Source organism: Tubulanus polymorphus, chromosome 5 (genome assembly GCF_964204645.1).
Source record: "Tubulanus polymorphus chromosome 5, tnTubPoly1.2, whole genome shotgun sequence".
NCBI classification, from domain to species: domain Eukaryota; kingdom Metazoa; phylum Nemertea; class Palaeonemertea; order Tubulaniformes; family Tubulanidae; genus Tubulanus; species Tubulanus polymorphus.
Window position 1 is genome coordinate 13905430 of NC_134029.1, and position 17881 is coordinate 13923310.

At 35.1% G+C, this 17881-nt stretch overlaps 1 protein-coding gene across 3 annotated transcripts in view; it reads right to left on the minus strand.

Moving 5' to 3' along the window:
• The window catches only part of LOC141905773 (nicotinamidase-like), an 81000-nt gene that overhangs the window by 48723 nt on the left and 14396 nt on the right, over positions 1 to 17881 (minus strand). For 2 of the 3 annotated variants that reach the window (XM_074794793.1, XM_074794791.1), the window contains exons 2-3: positions 17581 to 17707; positions 13600 to 13656 (exon numbers count right to left, since the gene is read on the minus strand). In XM_074794793.1, the coding sequence (XP_074650894.1) occupies positions 13600 to 13656; positions 17581 to 17707 (184 nt within the window). The remainder of the gene's footprint in view (positions 1 to 13599; positions 13657 to 17580; positions 17708 to 17881) is intronic. The other variant, XM_074794792.1, reaches the window with a different exon arrangement.

Below are 17881 nucleotides of genomic sequence, written 5' to 3' on the forward strand. Positions count from 1 at the left end.
AAAGCGAGCAGAGTTAAGACAAATATTGTAAATATAGAAATATGTTAAATGCTCTACTTAAGAAAAGTAGAGAAATGTATGATAAAGGGAAATTTTTATCATGTAAATCAGATCCAAAGGAAATATGGAAAACTACTAACACTTTTTTCAGTAAGGCCAAACATAAGGGCCACGAGGGCCAGTTTTTGAAAATATGGTATTGATTGATGTGAATGAAATATCCAATGAATTCAATAATTATTTTGTAAATATAGCTACACAATTAGAATCTCAGATACCCGCATCAGATAAAGACTTTAAAGATTTTCTTGGCGAAAAAATTAACAAGAGCCCCAAGGGGCACAATGGCCAGCCTGTCAGATTTGCTTTTTATAAATGATGTAATCTGTGGGTTATATTTATCAGTATACACTCCCTGCTCAATATCATTTACATAGTAAAATCGTGTGTTAACACAGACAGCAGGAACGAATGTAATATAGAAATACTAAGTTATTGTATTGTTCAACCCCCCTGGTGGCCATATACAAAAATCAATGAGCTTGAAACTCACCAAGATCATAGACCATGTCATGAGCTACAACTTTCCAATTGATTGTGGTAGCAAAATATGCATAGGTACGAATGTAATATAGAAATACTAAGTTATTGTATTGTTCAACGCCCCCTGGTGGCCATAAACAAAAACCAATGAGCTTGAAACTCATCTCGATCATAGAACATGTCATGAGCTACAACTTACCAATTGATTATAGTAGCAAAATATGCTTAAGTATCAATTATGATGTGGAAAAACTTTTTTTCCACCTACGAATGAGTACTGATGTCCCCAAGATGGCCGCCAAGTGCGTCATAATTGCCTGGTCAAAAATACCCTCTCGGATATAAAAGATCCCTTTCCAAAGAATACCCATTACAAATTGCAATGAAACATGGCACACCATTAGAAAGCTACAGGACTCAGAATTCAGGCCAAAATTGACATTTTTGGGAACAAAAAAGGTTACAGTACGGCCATCTTGAGTCCGATCGACCCAATTTTTCTCATGCCGATGGGCCCTCGGGGGATACAAATATATACGAATGATCAAGGTTATTGATAAAAGTGTCTTCAAAATTTCCCTCGAAAACTTCAAAAATGTGTAAAAAGTGCTGATTTTGGCGAACAACAATGGCTGCCAGTCGGCCATCTTGAATCTGACAGGGCCAGTTTTTGGCCTGAAGATGTGTCTAGGGTAGATACACGTATAAACCAAATATCAAGACATTACCTTGAAGTGTCTTCAAAACTTTGGAACTCTCACGAACTATCTAGATGGTTATCTCTCGACCTAAATAGCTTCAAGACCCATCTCAAAACAACTTTGTTCCATGCAGCATACCATTAACTCTCGGAAAGCGAATTGTATTTAACATTTTTTGGCAGAATAAAATTTGATTGAATTTGCAATTCGGGCACATGGCTAATTAGCATATCAAGGTCATACACCCGATTTGGTAAAACCTTTTTTTTCGCGAACCTTGCGCAATTGTCAAGGATGAATTTTCTGTAGAGCAAATAAAAATTCCTCCCAAACACCTAATCAACTAAAGATTTCATAGAAATCGATCTTGAAATACAATTTTAAATCTTAAAATAAAACCCGGAAGTAAAACAGTAGACGATACCGCGGATTCACGTGAACACCTGATTTCTGTAAACGAAATGTTGGTTGTGACAAAATTGTTCAGACGGTTTTAGGTGGTAATAAGTACGGAAACGTAACGACCATGGTCGACTTATTCGACGAAATCAGGCCTATGTGATATCCAAATTTTGACTTTTTTATTCTCCAGACCTCCCTGATATAGAAATAAAAAAATTTTTGTGGTACGAAAGTGCAATCACAGCGCCGACGGGGACAGAGCTGTGTCAGCGGAGTGAAAATTGAGGTGGACGAACACGAAGAAGTAGGCTATTGCGCTACTTGAATCACGAAAACTCCTGGCGCGGCCCTGACGCTTTTCGTTGATTAAGTAATACAAATATCATGCAATGGGTTTTCACAATCTACCGCTGGTATTTACCTGATTTCAATATCACTCCAAAATTCAAAGAAACCTCGAAATATCGAACCGGAATACTTCCGGTAGATATCCGCGGCTGCCCAACCGGGAAACTTATTAGTTTCAATAGATATTGATAGGATCCATCATCTTCACCCGTCAAGGGATTCGGACCCACTAAGCTAAAGCCATGCCAGAATCGGGTCGGGCCAATCACAGCGCTTGTAACAAACCACATTAGGCTTCTGTGGAATTTCCCAGTAAATGGGCCAATCAGCGAACACGTAGGCGAACGCGGAAGTATTGTCGCGTGTTGATACATGAAGTCATGCGCAAAAGCGCCAGTAATGAAATCGCGATAATTCACGTGAACAGCTGCTGATATTTTCAGATAAACCAATCACAGGGAAGACACAACTTCCTGATTGGCTGATAAAAATTGAAATTTTCCTGATTTAACTTTCGTGCTCGCTACGATTCCGAGAATGGATTACGCTTAAATACGTGATTTGTTCGAATATGCCCTCACTTGGCAAGCAAAAGAGCCTTTTGTGTGGAAACCATGTCATTTAAATTCGCTCCATTTGTATAGTAATAGGCTCAGCCTACGGCTGGCCTAATAATAATTTTTTTCGATCGCCTATTGAGGAAATAGTTATGAATTTAAAAAAAAGCTTTCAGCGGATGTGATAATATCAGTATGAAAATGCTCAAAGCCAATATCTCCTCAATTTCCCAGCCTTTGTCTTATATCTTTAATTGTAGCTTCATTACGGGAGTTGTACCGAGTATTTTCAAAATCCCACATGTTACACCAATTTTCAAAAAGGTGATAGAACTATTTTTTAGCAATTATCGCCCAATTTCTATCCTTCCATCGACCTCTAAAATTATAGAAAAACTATTCTATAACAGGTTATTGAAATTTTTAGATAAGTTTAACCTTTTAGCTGAGCGCCAATTTGGCTTCAGGAAAAACCGTTCCATGGCCTCAGCACTAACTTTCATCACTGACAAAATAGTTGAATCTCTTGATAAGGGCCTCTTACAGCTGGTGCATTAATCGATCTGTCCAAAGCATTTTACACTATTAACCATAAAATTCTAATTACTAAACTAGAACATTATGGTATCCGTGGTTCTCCCTTAAGTTGGTTCCATAATTATCTCCTGGGTAGGAAACAAGCTGTAAAGTTTAAAAACTGTTTATCTAACCACAAAATTATTACTTCCAGAGTCCCACAGGGGTCTATTTTAGGTCCCTGCTGTTTCTTATTTATATCAATGACTGTCCATCCTCTTGTAAGCTTTTACAATCAATACTATTTGCCGATGACAGCAACTTTTTTACAGTGATCGAGACCCAAAAAAATTAGAGCATACATTAAATACGGATCTAGCAAATCTATTACAGTGGTTTAGAGCCAATAGATTATCTGTGAATATAGATAAAACTCAGTATATGGTATTTGGCAATAGGGGCCACCTAGGACTTAATATCTTTCTTGGCAATAAAATCATTAATCGTGTTGATAGTGCAAAATTCTTAGGTGTCATTTTTGATCGTAATTTAACATGGAAAGATCATATATCGTCTGTCTGTAAAAAGGTTTCTCGGGGGATTGGAATAATCAATAGACTCAAAAACTTCCTGCAATTCGATATTCTCAAAAATCTCTATCATTGTTATGTCCACTCGCATTTGCAATATGTAAATCTTGTTTGGGGCAACGCCTGTACATCATATTTACAACCTTTATTTATACTACAAAAAAGGGCCCTTAGAACCATTACTCAATCCTATTGGCTTGAACACACCTCTCCAATATTTCGCAAACTACATTTTCTAAAACTGGAAGATATCCACAAATTCCAAATTGGTTATTTTGTCTTCCAACAGGCTAGCCATCACCTGAAATTTTCAATCATTTCTTTTAACTTCAGAAACAACATTTATAGATGTAGTCCGACTCGCAGGCCGCGGGACCTACATATAGCATTTGCTAACTCCAATTACAAATACAAGTCTGTCAAAATCCAAGGGGCCAAATTCTGGAACAGTTTAAGTACAAGCCTCGAATGCCCTCAATCTCCATCCGCTTTTAAAAATAGTCTTCATCATTTCCTTTGTTCTAACTATTGATTGATACCATTTCCATGCTAATTGCTTGTTCTTCCATTTTGAATGTATGTATGTATCCAAATGTTTGGTAACGTGTGCACATGAGAGTGAATGAGGGTGTGCATGTGGGAGTGAATGGACGAGGAATTAGGACTAGTTAAAGCCAACTTTGGCTTTTCCTAATTCCTCTCATAATCTATTGCTACAATGATTGATTGTTATTATATTTTCAGACTCTATCGTATTGTATAATTACATATCTTTGTATCAATCTATCATGCAAAATAAACTATACCATTCTAATTGGCTCAATGCCAACTTCATATCGCTGACAAAGGTAAACCAAAAAAAAACAATATGAAATAAATGAATTGAGAAAAATTTATCATTTTTTGCACTTAAAAAAGAGGTTAAAACAAGGAGTAAGTGTTTAATGAATTTTGAGATTAAAAACAAGGTTAAAATGAGGAGTAAATGTTGAATGAACTTTTGAAATTGAAATGAGGTTAAAATGAGGAGTAAAAATTTAATGAATTTTTAAAAATAAAAACGAGGTTAAAATGAGGACAATTTAATTAATTTTGAAATTAAAAATGAGGAGTAAAAATTAAACGAATTTTGAAATTAAAAATGAGGTTAAAAGGAGGAGTAATGAATTGTGTATTTTCTTTTTAATTACAACTAGAGTAATACCTGTGAAAACCACAGGTGATTTCCTTTGGCCCAGAACTTCAAACTGTTCAATTTATTCACAATGGAATTAAGTCGGGCCATTTAAAATCTATGTGTCCATGCCCGTGGAGACCCTATGAGCTTTGATGACTTGTACCTGTGGAGACCGGGAACCTGGAATCGGAGGTAAACAAAATATGTATGGAGCTACGCAGGACTCGAACTCCCAACCCATCAGGTGCAAGTCTTGTGCTCTACAACTGGGCCATCGTGACTGCATAATGATGCTGCACTGTTGAATAGCTTTGATGCAGTTAGAGTCAATAATTAGAATTCCTGCTTACTGATTGGCTGAAATTTTGTCTGCCTCTGTTTGGCCCCCCTATAAATATTTTCAGACCCGTTTATACCTGTTGCATTAGTTTATACAATGATTGACTACCACAAAAAATTTCAAGGCCCAATTCTTCTCCACGGCGACACTATTTGGTACATAGTTTCGCACTAATAGATAAGATTTTTCCTTAATAAATGGAAACAATTCAAACAATGATTTATCAAATTGATGGTTATAAATTGAAAAATTTATTAGATGTAATGGAAATCAAACATTATATTTCATTTAATGAAATAAAATTTCAGAAATCTTATATGATTAATGACATTAAAGATCTAATATTAGATGGTGAAATATTTAGAATAATGGAATAAGTTGATGAGAATAATGTTGAAATATTTAATACGTTATTAACTTATTCATTAGTGAATTAATCAATGAACTAATCATTCAAACTGAAAATAAAGGACCAATGGTCCAGTGGCTCGCCAAACTGGTGTAAAGTAAAAAATCTGTCACGTAGGCTACCGGTATGCAAAAAATCATTTCATTAAAAATTAAACCTGAAAAAAATATATAAAAAGGACTCAATTTTGGTCAGTGTGAACTTTTAATGATAACTGACTTTCAACGAGAATTTAATCTTTGAAAAAATTGATTATGGGCCTTTTGTCTGAACAAATGTTCATAATTTTGATACATCCCTTGAATGACGCAAAACAACTAAAACTATGAGTGACCCGTTACGATAGGGTACAAACTTGGTGAGAGCCTGGGTTTCATCGGAGGTTTTTCATTATCATATACGGACCAATCAGCACAGAAACTCCCAAGTTCTTCAAATTTGAGGCCAGTGCCGGTTACTGACGAAACAAAGTTTATCGACTGACGTGGTGTTTAATAATTTCACGATAGGATTGCTTTAAGTAGCTTACATCTTCACTCAGACAAATCGTCGTTATGCGCGACCTACACCGTGGCGCGTACTCTATAACTGATACATACACGCAGTCAACACGATTGTATAAGGCGATATTGCCTATGCGTTTGTACACGACTGTTTTCAACGCATACGCTCATCACTGTGCCCGATTAACAAACTAATACTAATAATCAGGCTCCATAATGGATCGCTAATGCTTCAATTAATGATGATAAAGCAAGTATTCCAGTCATGTATATATCAGACTCATCCCTAAAAATCCGTTACTATCAATAAATAAGCTGCGTTGCGAACACGGAAGTGAATTTCCACGTTTTGAAACCACATTTTTGTCAGATTTCTTGATGCAACGTTACCTTACTACAAAAAACTACATGAATCATTGAACACATCGCACACAATAAAGCATTATATCATATGCCTTGAGTATATTTTGGACAGTGAAAGATGCTGCATAAAAAAACATGCTCAATTAAATCAAATTTTTGAAACTTTTTGGTAAATTTGTAAAAAAAATATGAAACCCACGGCTTTCAACTTTGCGCACTATAAAGAAAAACCAATTACGAAATATAATTTTGCCTAATTAGTTAATTTCGCCCAGTAGTAGTGAAATTACAGACTACTGAAATTGCGCTGGAGTATGCTAAAAATAGCTTTGAGCGTAGTGTATTAGGCATACGAATGATTATCAATTGGCCAGAACGTTGACACGGGCTCACTAACGTGAGCCAATAAAAAACCTAAAATCTATTATTTAAACAATAATTCAGATTATAAACTTATGAAGATAAATCGATACAATGCGATTTAGAAAATGAAAAAATGGTTGAACAAAAAGGGATTCAATGTGAATTTGATGATGAAATTAATAAATTGAGAAAATATAATCCGGATGAAATAGTTAACTGCAGTTGTGGTAGAAAATATACTTTAAAAAATAAATCACGCCATTTTAATTTAAAATATCATAAATAATCAACTCTTAAAATTGATTTAAATCAAATCATCATTAAATTAAGTTAAATAGCTTGATGAATTTCTATAAGTTTAATATTTCTAAAATATTTGAATATATAATTGTTCAAGAATTAATTAAAGAATTAATTATGCTTCGAATATGTTAAAGTGATTGAATTTTTTTCTTTAATAAATGAAAGATTTCATTATTAGGGGAAAATCCAGTAGGCCTATTGTGATTACTGTACGATTTGAAGTTTTGAGCCTAAAAATACATCAAAGAAAGCAGTTCCAGGAAGGTCACATATGACAAACTCATAATGTTGACAAATGAGGTAAAAGGCAGCCTAAATGATTTGTCCGCTGAACCATGTGGTATCAGATCCTGGTGATGATGCAGTTGCTCACATCTGCTGGTAGGGAGATTTACTGCACTGCCAGAACCACTCACAGAAGATGATGAAATTGACAATCCACATTATGATACAGAGCAGAAATCCCTACAGAGTTGTTAGCTACTCTAATAGCAGCTAGATGAAATTGAGTTTCTGTTCGCTAGTAATGTGAGAGCCAAATTGCTTCAAGTTGGATAAAATACAAGTTGCCTGAATTTATCTGAAATAGAGCCAATGAAATTCAAAAGTTAGAGGGAGAAAATTGGCATTTCTGTCCAATTTCAGAGAACCTGGCAGACATTCTAATTCGGTGGTTTGAAAATTCAAACCTAGAACAAAAAATCTTAAATATCAAATGGTTTCAAGGACCTAAATGGTTACTTAATGACAAGAGACCAGTAACATTCACTCTCACTTCTGGTGCTTCATTTGTCATCCATAGAGGAGCAAAATCTTTAATTTCCTGTTTCGTGTTTTATCAGAGTAGAGAACACTTGTCTTTGATGAAAATTTTACAAGTCTCTGTGTTAGTTTATCGCTTCATACGTAACTGCTGTATGACTGCTAACGAATGTCATCTTTGGATACAGCTGATGAAATTGAGGTAAGCCAACTTGTAAAACACTATCTTTGTAGTTGTGTGGTTTGTTGTGTGGTTTGTGGTTCATCAACCAATTTTCTTACAAAATCCATCTCATTGCCAAATACTAGTTACACAATCTAATTGCTTCATTTCATAGGTGTGGACTACCTTGGTCCAATGACAGTTAAATTGCACAATTTTAATAAAAAAATGTTGTCTGTGTTCGTTGACTTGTGGTCACTCACACAATTCATTTAGAACTGGCCTGGGACCTGACAACGGAAAAATTCTTGTTAGCCTTGAGGTCAGTGGCTCAACAATCTCTACCTAAACATTATATTTCCAACAACACTTTAACTTTACAACCTTCTGTTGCAAATGGACTCTCAAAAATTATTCTCATCAGAAGTGTCCCCCTTTACAGCAAATCACCCATATAAAATGGCAGTTCATACCAAATTTTGCCCCCTGGCTCGGTTGTAGGTAAAAATCCCCTCAGTAAAAATCCCCAAATATTCAAAGTAGGTAAAAATCCCCAGTTGGTGATTTTCAAGAACATTTCAAAGCAAAATGTTTTTCCAATTTTATTCATTTGCGATGAGGCTGAAATGTTTGAACTGCGCAAGTTCTCTTTCGTTGGGATAAATTCTTAAGTAAAATCTTAAAATAAAATTAATTGTTAGAATTAATAAGATTAATGTACTTTTTATTTGTAATATCTTCAAATTCGAACTGGAATATTTTTGAACTGTGAACTCTTGTCAATTTGTGGTATATTTGAGTTGTGCGATGCCATGAATTATAAGCAATAATGAACTTTTAATTTGAAATATTTTAGATTCAAGCTAGTGTATTTGAAATGTGCGATGAACCCTTTCATTAACTGTGATAACTTTAAGTATGGTACTAATTAAGTATTAATGAACTGTTAATTTGTAGTATGTTTTAATTCAAATGGTATATACAATAGTTTGTATGCTCACGATATCCTTATGGTGTTCCACATTAAAATATGAATAAATTAGATATATGTATCAATAATATGAATTAAGTGACCTTAAGATTGTATCTACTTTCACTACATTCAGAAGGAGGGGGACTTTTACAGTGGATTCTATGAGAGGATAGTTTAGAGTTTTTACAAGAAAGTGCTAAAAAGAGCTTCGACCACTTACGTTGAACTAAATATATACCGTATTTTCCATTGTATAAGTCGAGTTTTTGAGACCAAAAACCATGTCCAAAAAGCGTTGGTCGACTAATACATCGAATACGCTTTCAATATCGTTTAAACTGACAATGTTTTAGAGTTCAAGGTTGCCATGATGAAATGGAATATTAATTCATGGTATAATACACTCGTATACCAATAAGAATTTAGAATGTTGATAAAATAGTTTCTCATAGTTTGGAAATGGTTCAAACTGAACTGATGTTAAAAATCAAATGAGAAAGAAAAGCGCACACGTGTATCATTGTACAGCATTTCATGAGCGGTGCTGCTATGGCAGCGTGCCAATAATCAATACTTGAACAGCAGTCTAATACTAGACTACACAGGTGCACGGCATTCAATGTATACACAATACATTCAACAAGTGGATACAATCAATGAGCACTAATCCAGTAATTTACTATCAGAAACAACAGATCCAAATGATTAATTGCAAACAGTGGTATAGACTCTCAACTACTATGAGAATGACCTTAGCAATGTTTTCAAAAGTGACTTGTGTAAACACATGAAGAAGGGACTCGACACCGACTATAGCCTTAGTACAACTTTTTAAACTGAAAATTTGACCTCGACTCACACACCCGGTCAACTTGTACACCGGAAAATACGGTAGTTCAATTGACATGGATAATCTCATCGAACAACTCATGGGAAAAACCAATCCTCTACATGAAATAGGAACACAGTTAAAGACAAAAATGAGCATTTTTGGAATCAAAGATTGCGACCAGTAGGCAAATACTGAATGGAATAAAACCTAAGATTCATATACTGATAAATAATTACATCTAACATTCACACATGGGAATTATCAATTCGTTACAGGAAAAAATAAATTGCCCATGGGCAAAGTGTGGTTTACCTTGAAAGCTAGAGGTTGTTTGGGGTAAGGGCATTCTGAAGTGACTTCAAAGTTCTACAAGTTTAAATATTGTATTTTATCTTTCTTAAAGGATTATTTTGTAGTCAAATAAGACCAAAGATATACATTTGTTTACGGTCCATATCCAAAATTTCGTAGGGTACAGGTAGGCGTGGCATGGAAAGTATTTTATATATTCAAAGAAATATTTTTCATAATATGAAAAAATATTCAAATACAGTTCATATGATGTCACATATCAGAGGGTGGCTAAATGTATGGCCGCGGAAGCTAAAATACTGGTGCAGTAAGAAATCGGCGTATTAGATCGTTTTAAATCCTGGAATTTACCACTACAATATTAAGACCTCGAGCTATACCTATAGTTTGCTGCTTAGTATTTTCAGGTCACAAGAAATCACAATTTATTACAAATTCTATCAAACAGAAAACGCAGCGCTCATCTTCTGCTGATGAAATGTCAAACGCACCAGCAAGCAGCGTTACAGTATCACTATAGTAGTGTATACTGTACGCGCGTGTGTTTGTGTTTGCAACAGTCTAATCTAATGATTTCCGCGCGCATGTGGGGCCTTGTGTAAGTGAATGTTCGCTTACACTTTTATGTCAATCAAAACAATCACCGGGTATTAAAATGAAACAATACCTATGGCGGATAATAATTACATTCTCACCAGTAATGAGCATTTGAAATTCACACGTATACGGCACCTAGTCCAATGAAACGTTCGCCATTCTATGGCTTTCTCATAATTATTTTAGTAGCGCCGGAATTCCCCGTATATCCCAAAAACAGCCAATCACATTCCCTCGTAGAGACAACGCCCCCCAATCGAGGTCGTTGCAATTTTATACGCGAGAGCTAAGAATTTTCTCGCCAAAAACAGTTTTTCGTAGAATTTTAACAATGTTGACCATGTCATCGACGGAGGTTCGCCACGTCTTCAATCGCATTGATTATACGTCGTTTAAGCCGAGAACCAATGAAACAAATGCTCACATAAAAAACATACCGTGATTTTACATGAATTGGCTCAATGCCAACTTCATATCGCTGACAAAGGTAAACCAAAAAAACATTTCCAGCTATCAGCCAAAATGTAAATTTTTAAAATAAAAAATGGCTGTCAGTCAGCCAGCTTGTATGTAATTACCATCTGGATTCATCTACCAATACATAACCAATGAGATCAACCTTTTGTGGGGGTTTTGGGGGCCCACCCCCATAGGTACGCGGTAATAATGCCAGAGGTAAAAATGCCATAGCTAATAATGCCAGAAGTAAAAATGCCAGAGGAAATAATGCCAGAAGAGTAAATTGATTCAATGATTATAAGAAACAAGTGTATCAAAACTTATAAACTATTCATTGAATTGTTGCTTTGATGTTATGAATTACAGCGAACTAACTCGTCGTAAACTTTTTGATTTTAATTATCATACCAATTATTATACCTAGAAATATGATTGAACTGCACATTCACATTCAATATGAAAACTCTGAGCATTCATTTATCAATATTCATTAATTTAGAAATGTGTTATATATCATATTCTATACTATGTTCGCTTTTTGATATTTATTATACAAGAATATGTGCATTAATTTATTTATTTCCAATGATCTGAAAATATGTTGTATCTCAATATCATCTTGTGCAAATAAGAATATCAATAATTTCAATGAATTTCTTGCTTATGTCAGACTTTATTTTATAAATTTGTGATTCTCTTTTATCTAATAAATTTGTAATTCATTTTAAATTTTTATTAACGAAGGAATATGCTATGTATATCTAAACTGTGCATGTAAAATCTAGTGTAAATAAGAATATGAGGTCCAATGTTCATAAATTCTTCGCTTAATTTTCCTCATATTTCCTTCTGACATTTTTACATATGCCGTGATTTTTCTTCTGGCATTTTTACTTCTGGCATTATTACCTATGACATTTTACCTCTGGCATCATTACCTGGATTCGGATCTCACCCATAATATCATTAAAGATCAGAGGTATCCAGATGCATTTTAATGTTTTCTCGAAACAGGATTGGCACTAAATGCCTATTACAATTGTTGAACCATTTCTTTCAGTTTACTTGATAAAGTGAACATGTCACAAGAGATTCTAAAAATACATAATCTATTTTTTTTTAAATTTTAAGTTTCTCGTTATCGGTAAGAAATATCTCAGACCAGTAGGACCTTTGGCGATGTCACTGTGCTTAGGTACATATCTGATTTCTATGAAGGTCATTCTTATTACATTATCTTTCAAACTGTATGCTCAGTCTTACCTCAGACTGCAAGGCATAGTAATATGAAACTTTTCATGTAGTAAACTGACAACAGAATAGGTGGATATGACGTGAAGCATTGCTGGTAAATGAAAACAAATATGCCGATGTGTTGTAAGTTGATTAGGCCTAAAATAAAAAAGTCTATGCTTCCGGTCCACCGACCGACCTGATCAACAAGGTGCCGACCCTAAATCTTGGGAAGTTTAGAAAATAGTTGATAGCAAACAGTTATTTTTTCTATGAACAACTTTTGTTTTGTTGTTCATATCAGGGTCTTCAACTAGTTGACGCGCTAAAGCATTTTGTTTACACCAGACCGTTGGCGTGAGCTGACATACACGTGATACACAGATCAGCCAGCTGTCACCCGGGCAACCTATACACGGAGCGAGCGCCTTACTATACAGTACTACAGCAGCATGCGCCTACTATGCAGTGAACACTGCACTGAAAATATCGATAACATTGCACATCTCCTTTTGCCATAACCCAACGCAAGATGATTTATTTCATAATGTATCAATTCAAGACTCTGCTTTATCTATTTTGATCTTAATAAAAAACAAATTGAAATAGATAGAAAGTACTTGTAAACAAAATCTCCTTGTTTTGCTGCCAAGCAGTTGTATTGGTTCCCTGCAGTGATTAGTGTGAATGATACAATGGCGGCTGCTGACAGATCGCGATGATGGATTTAGAAGATATTATAAGCATGAAGAACCTAATAATAACAAACTGGAAACAAAACGAAAGAGTCATCAGACTTGTTCACAATCAAAAAGAATTGTAAATAAAGATTTCATAATAAAGTTTGCTGTTTGGTAGAGAATTTAATATTTAATTTTAATCCTCGTTATTTCAATCTGTCTCATCAATAAATAAATGACTGGACATCGAAAGATTTCATTGTATGTGATTGCAACCATTAGCGAAGACTGGTCTGTCCCATATGACAATCTACTGTGCATGCTTTAGGACTCTGGGCATATCGCATTAATGTGTTGAACACCCAAAAAAAAATGAAATTCCCTACCTACCTAACCATAAAATCATACTAGTGGGACCAGAAACAAAGAATTTTTTATTTTATGCCTTAGAGTTAATAAATACCCAGGAATACCTGCTTGAGCCAATATTTTCCAGTAATCAAGAATTCCTGCCTGCTAATTTTTCCATCCTGTAAATCATAAAAATTTCAAAATTGAATGTAACAAAACGAATTTGCATGATATCAAATTAAATTAATATTTATAAGTAACCATTTAATGATCACATATGATATAAGTTAATAATGCTGTTATCCATATCTTGTCCTGTGACTATGTGAAAAATACAATGTTCATTAATTTTTCATAATTTGTTACAAATTGCTTGGTCATCACCTACTGTAACCGGCTGGTTGTTGTATCGGCAGGCTGGCTGGGGAACTAGCATTTACACCAGCGGTACAGGATTCCATGCATCAGGAACAACAAGGCAGTTAAACCTTATATGTACAATCTTTATTGCATCCCGGAATGAGAATGATTATCATAGCTTTACATAGTCTTTATATACAGAATCATGAGTATAATGAGAGAACTAGGTGTCAGACAAGTTGTAGACATCAGGACTCACAAACAAACACCTAGTGACACGTTTGAGAGACATTAATTAATTATCAATGAGCACTGACTATAGCTAATTATTGTGAAAACATATTGAGTAATGTCACATGTTGATTACGACCTTAAAGCACATATTGACACTATAGTCATAAGTTATATTATATTATTATTATTATTATTATTATTATTATTATCATTATTAATATGTAGTAGAGCTATGAAATGTTATGAACTGATTGATATGACATTGTAGATCTATATGATTATGAAATACGCAAATTATATCAGGGTGACACTACCACAATTTGTTAAGTTACTTATAAGCAGTTATCAAAATGTATTTATTTTGTATGACATAATTCCAAGAATGAAAATGTAGACAATCAATGTTTGGAGTAGGAATAGGCAACTAATCCAAGCCAGGAAGAAGTAATCTATGCGCAACTTCGATGTCTTCAAGTGTCACGTTGTCAGCTGGTTGCAATTCTAACTTGTTGATTACAGATATAACTGCGGCTTTACAGTCTTCACTGGTTCCTTCAGCTAGTAAGGGAACACCATATATGCGGAGATGACTTCTACGGGAATACTGGTTGTTGTTAACTGTTTCTAATTTTAGATTTTTCACAGATTTTTTAAGCGTTTCTAACTCCCGTTCCGCATTTTGGAGCGTATCGTTATGTTCGTTTAATTTGCTTGACAGTTCAGTAATATGATTTTTCAATTCAATGTTTTCATTTTCCAAGGATCGACAGCGTTGCTGTTTAATAGTTTCGTAATTTCGAAAGATAGTTCCTTTTGATGAGATCTTTTATCTGTTTTGAACATGTCAAAGTCAAAATCGTCTTGGCTTTGGTCCTCACTAGTCCCTGTCTTTCTCCGACGACGTTTTCTCTGGGACTTTGAGAGATTAGACAGGTTATCAGTCACCTCCTCTTCCTCCTTATTACACATTATGCAACAGCGGTTAGAATATTCTCGATAATCCATGATAATTCACAGTAAATCGCATAGCCTTGGTGACGAAAATTAGGAATCAAATTGGTAACCAGCCAGCCGTAAAGGGTTCATGCTTCGACGAACAATGATAAAAAATATCAAGATATTAGCTGTCAGTTTCCACTATATAACGTGGGTAGTTCATGTACATTATGTAATACGGCAAATAATAAAATTCTCTCTAAGATCACTTTATAAGACGATCGGATAGCAAGGCAAAGAGAGCACATCATTATCCAACAGGTTTTACACACACGTTCATCCTGCGATACACGCACTAACCATCATTTTATGGCAGAAAATTACAACTTTAGCGGGAGCAGAAAAAAGCATGACCCGCGTTGTCAGCCATCTTGAATGCTGAGACCCAGGTTGGCAGGTCTGGGAGACCATGGCAGTCATGTTCGATCACCGACGATCTGCAATAGGGGTGGACATCTCACTGGTCCCTGTCCAAATCCGAATTATAGGCTAACAATTCAATTAGGTGGACATCTCACCTCCCTCAATTATCACACCAAGTTTCATGGAAATCCATCAGGAATTATAGGCTGCACTGAGCTAACATATAATTTGATTGGTGTCCAATGATGAAATGTTAAATTATGCCACCTAACATAATCTACCTTTTGTAGGGGGGTGCATCCTCTGACAGGAATTGTTTTTGCAAAAATTTCAATATCTAATTTGCCTCTATGAGAAAATACAATCAAAATAGCTTTTTATGTCTTTAGTCGACAAATTCATCAGCATTCGTCAGCTCTGATGACCTATATTATCCAAAATCAAACCCATCAACAATATTAAAGTAATATATCTTAACATAATAACAAACTAGGGGTCCAGGGAAACCATACCCACTTGGGAAGTGGTTTCCGATGCTCAACAATCTAACAATTTCAATATTTAACGTCCCATCTAATGACCTTGAAAAATCAAATGACCTTGAAACTCACCACAATCATAGAATATGTCAGCAGCTACAATTTTGTAATTGATTGTGGAAACAAAATATGCCTAGTTACCAATATGATACGGAAATACTAAGTATTTCTACTATTCAACGCCCCCTGGTGACCATATGCTAAGCCCTATGACCTTGAAACCCACCATAATCATCGAACATGTCATGAGCTACAACTTTGCAATTGATCATGGTAAGAAAATATGCCTAGGTACCAATATAATAATAAGGAAATACTAAGTTATTCTACTATTCAACGCCCTCTAGTGACCATATAGAATAACTAATATCCTTGAAACTCACCACAATCATAGACCATGTCATGGACTGCAACTTTCCAATTGATTGTGGTAACAAAATATGCATAGGTACGAATATAATATAGAAATACTAAGTAAATGCATTGTTCAAGCCCCCTACCCCAAACCCCCCCCCCCCCCGGGTGGCCATATGCAAAAACCAATGACCTTGAAACTCACCACGATCATAGATCATGTCATGAGCTACAACTTTCCAATGGATTGTAGTAGCAAAATATGAATAGGTACGAATATAATAAAGAAGTACTAAGTTATTGTAATGTTCAACGCCCCATGGTGGCCATATACAAGAACAAATGACCTTGAAAATCCCTACGATTATAGTCCATGTCATGAGCTACAACTTTCCAATGATTGTGGTAACAAAATATGCTTAAGTATCAATATAATGTGGAAAAACTTTTTTCCACCAACGAATGAGTACTGATGACACCATGACCGCTGCCAATTGCGTCATAATTGCGTCATAATTGCCTGATCAAATATACCTGTATCAGGTAGGCCCTATATGAGATCCCTTTTCAAAGAATACCCATCACAAATTGCAATGAAAAATGGCAAACCATTAGGAAGCTACAGGACTCAGAATTCAGACCAAAATTGACATTTTTGGGCACAAAAAAGGTCACAGGACGGCCATCTTAGGTCCGATCGACCCAATTTTTGTTATGCTGATGGGCCCTTGGGGGATACAAATATATACGAATGATCGAGATAATTGATAAAAGCATCTTCAATATTTCCTTCGAAAACTTCGAAAATGTGTAAAAAAGTGCTGATTTTGGCGAACAACAATGGCTGCCAGTCGGCCATCTTGAATGTGACAGGGCCAGTTTTTGGGCTGAAGATGTGTCTAGGGTAGATACATGTATAAGTAAATATCAAGATATTACCTTGAAGTGTCTTCAAAACTTCCTAAAATAACTGGATTCCGTCTATGGATGGATGGACGCTATGACGGACGGACGAAAAGTGAAGGCAATAGCCCGCTGGGACTAAAGTCCCAAGTGGGCTAAAGATCATATACAATATGAAGTGAGTAATTATCTGTGAACATAAAAAAAAACTAATGCACAGACCGGAAATCAAGTTAAAATCTAGGAAGGCATGTTATAAGCCCTGTTATAAGTCATCTTTAATGAAGAAATTAATGAATCAAATGTTAGTCAAACTGAATGTTGGTATACATGGTAGAAATGAATCACTCTTACTTTATCATCGTCTAGTAAAGAAAATATTTCTTGTTCCTCAGAGGGCAGGATCTTTCCAGGTTTGCCATTATGAGCAATGACATTAATCAATAATGAATTGAATTCTGATTTGTCCAGATATCCATCACTACAAGTTAAAAACACATAACATCTTTAAAAATGAAATTATTGGAGATTGCCAGCTACTATTTTTGATGCAGTACAAAGGGTCCAGAGACAACAAGTGGTCAAAAAGTGGTTTGAAATGCTCAACAATCCAAAAATTTCAATGTCAGTGGTGAACATATGAAAGAGGAACCAC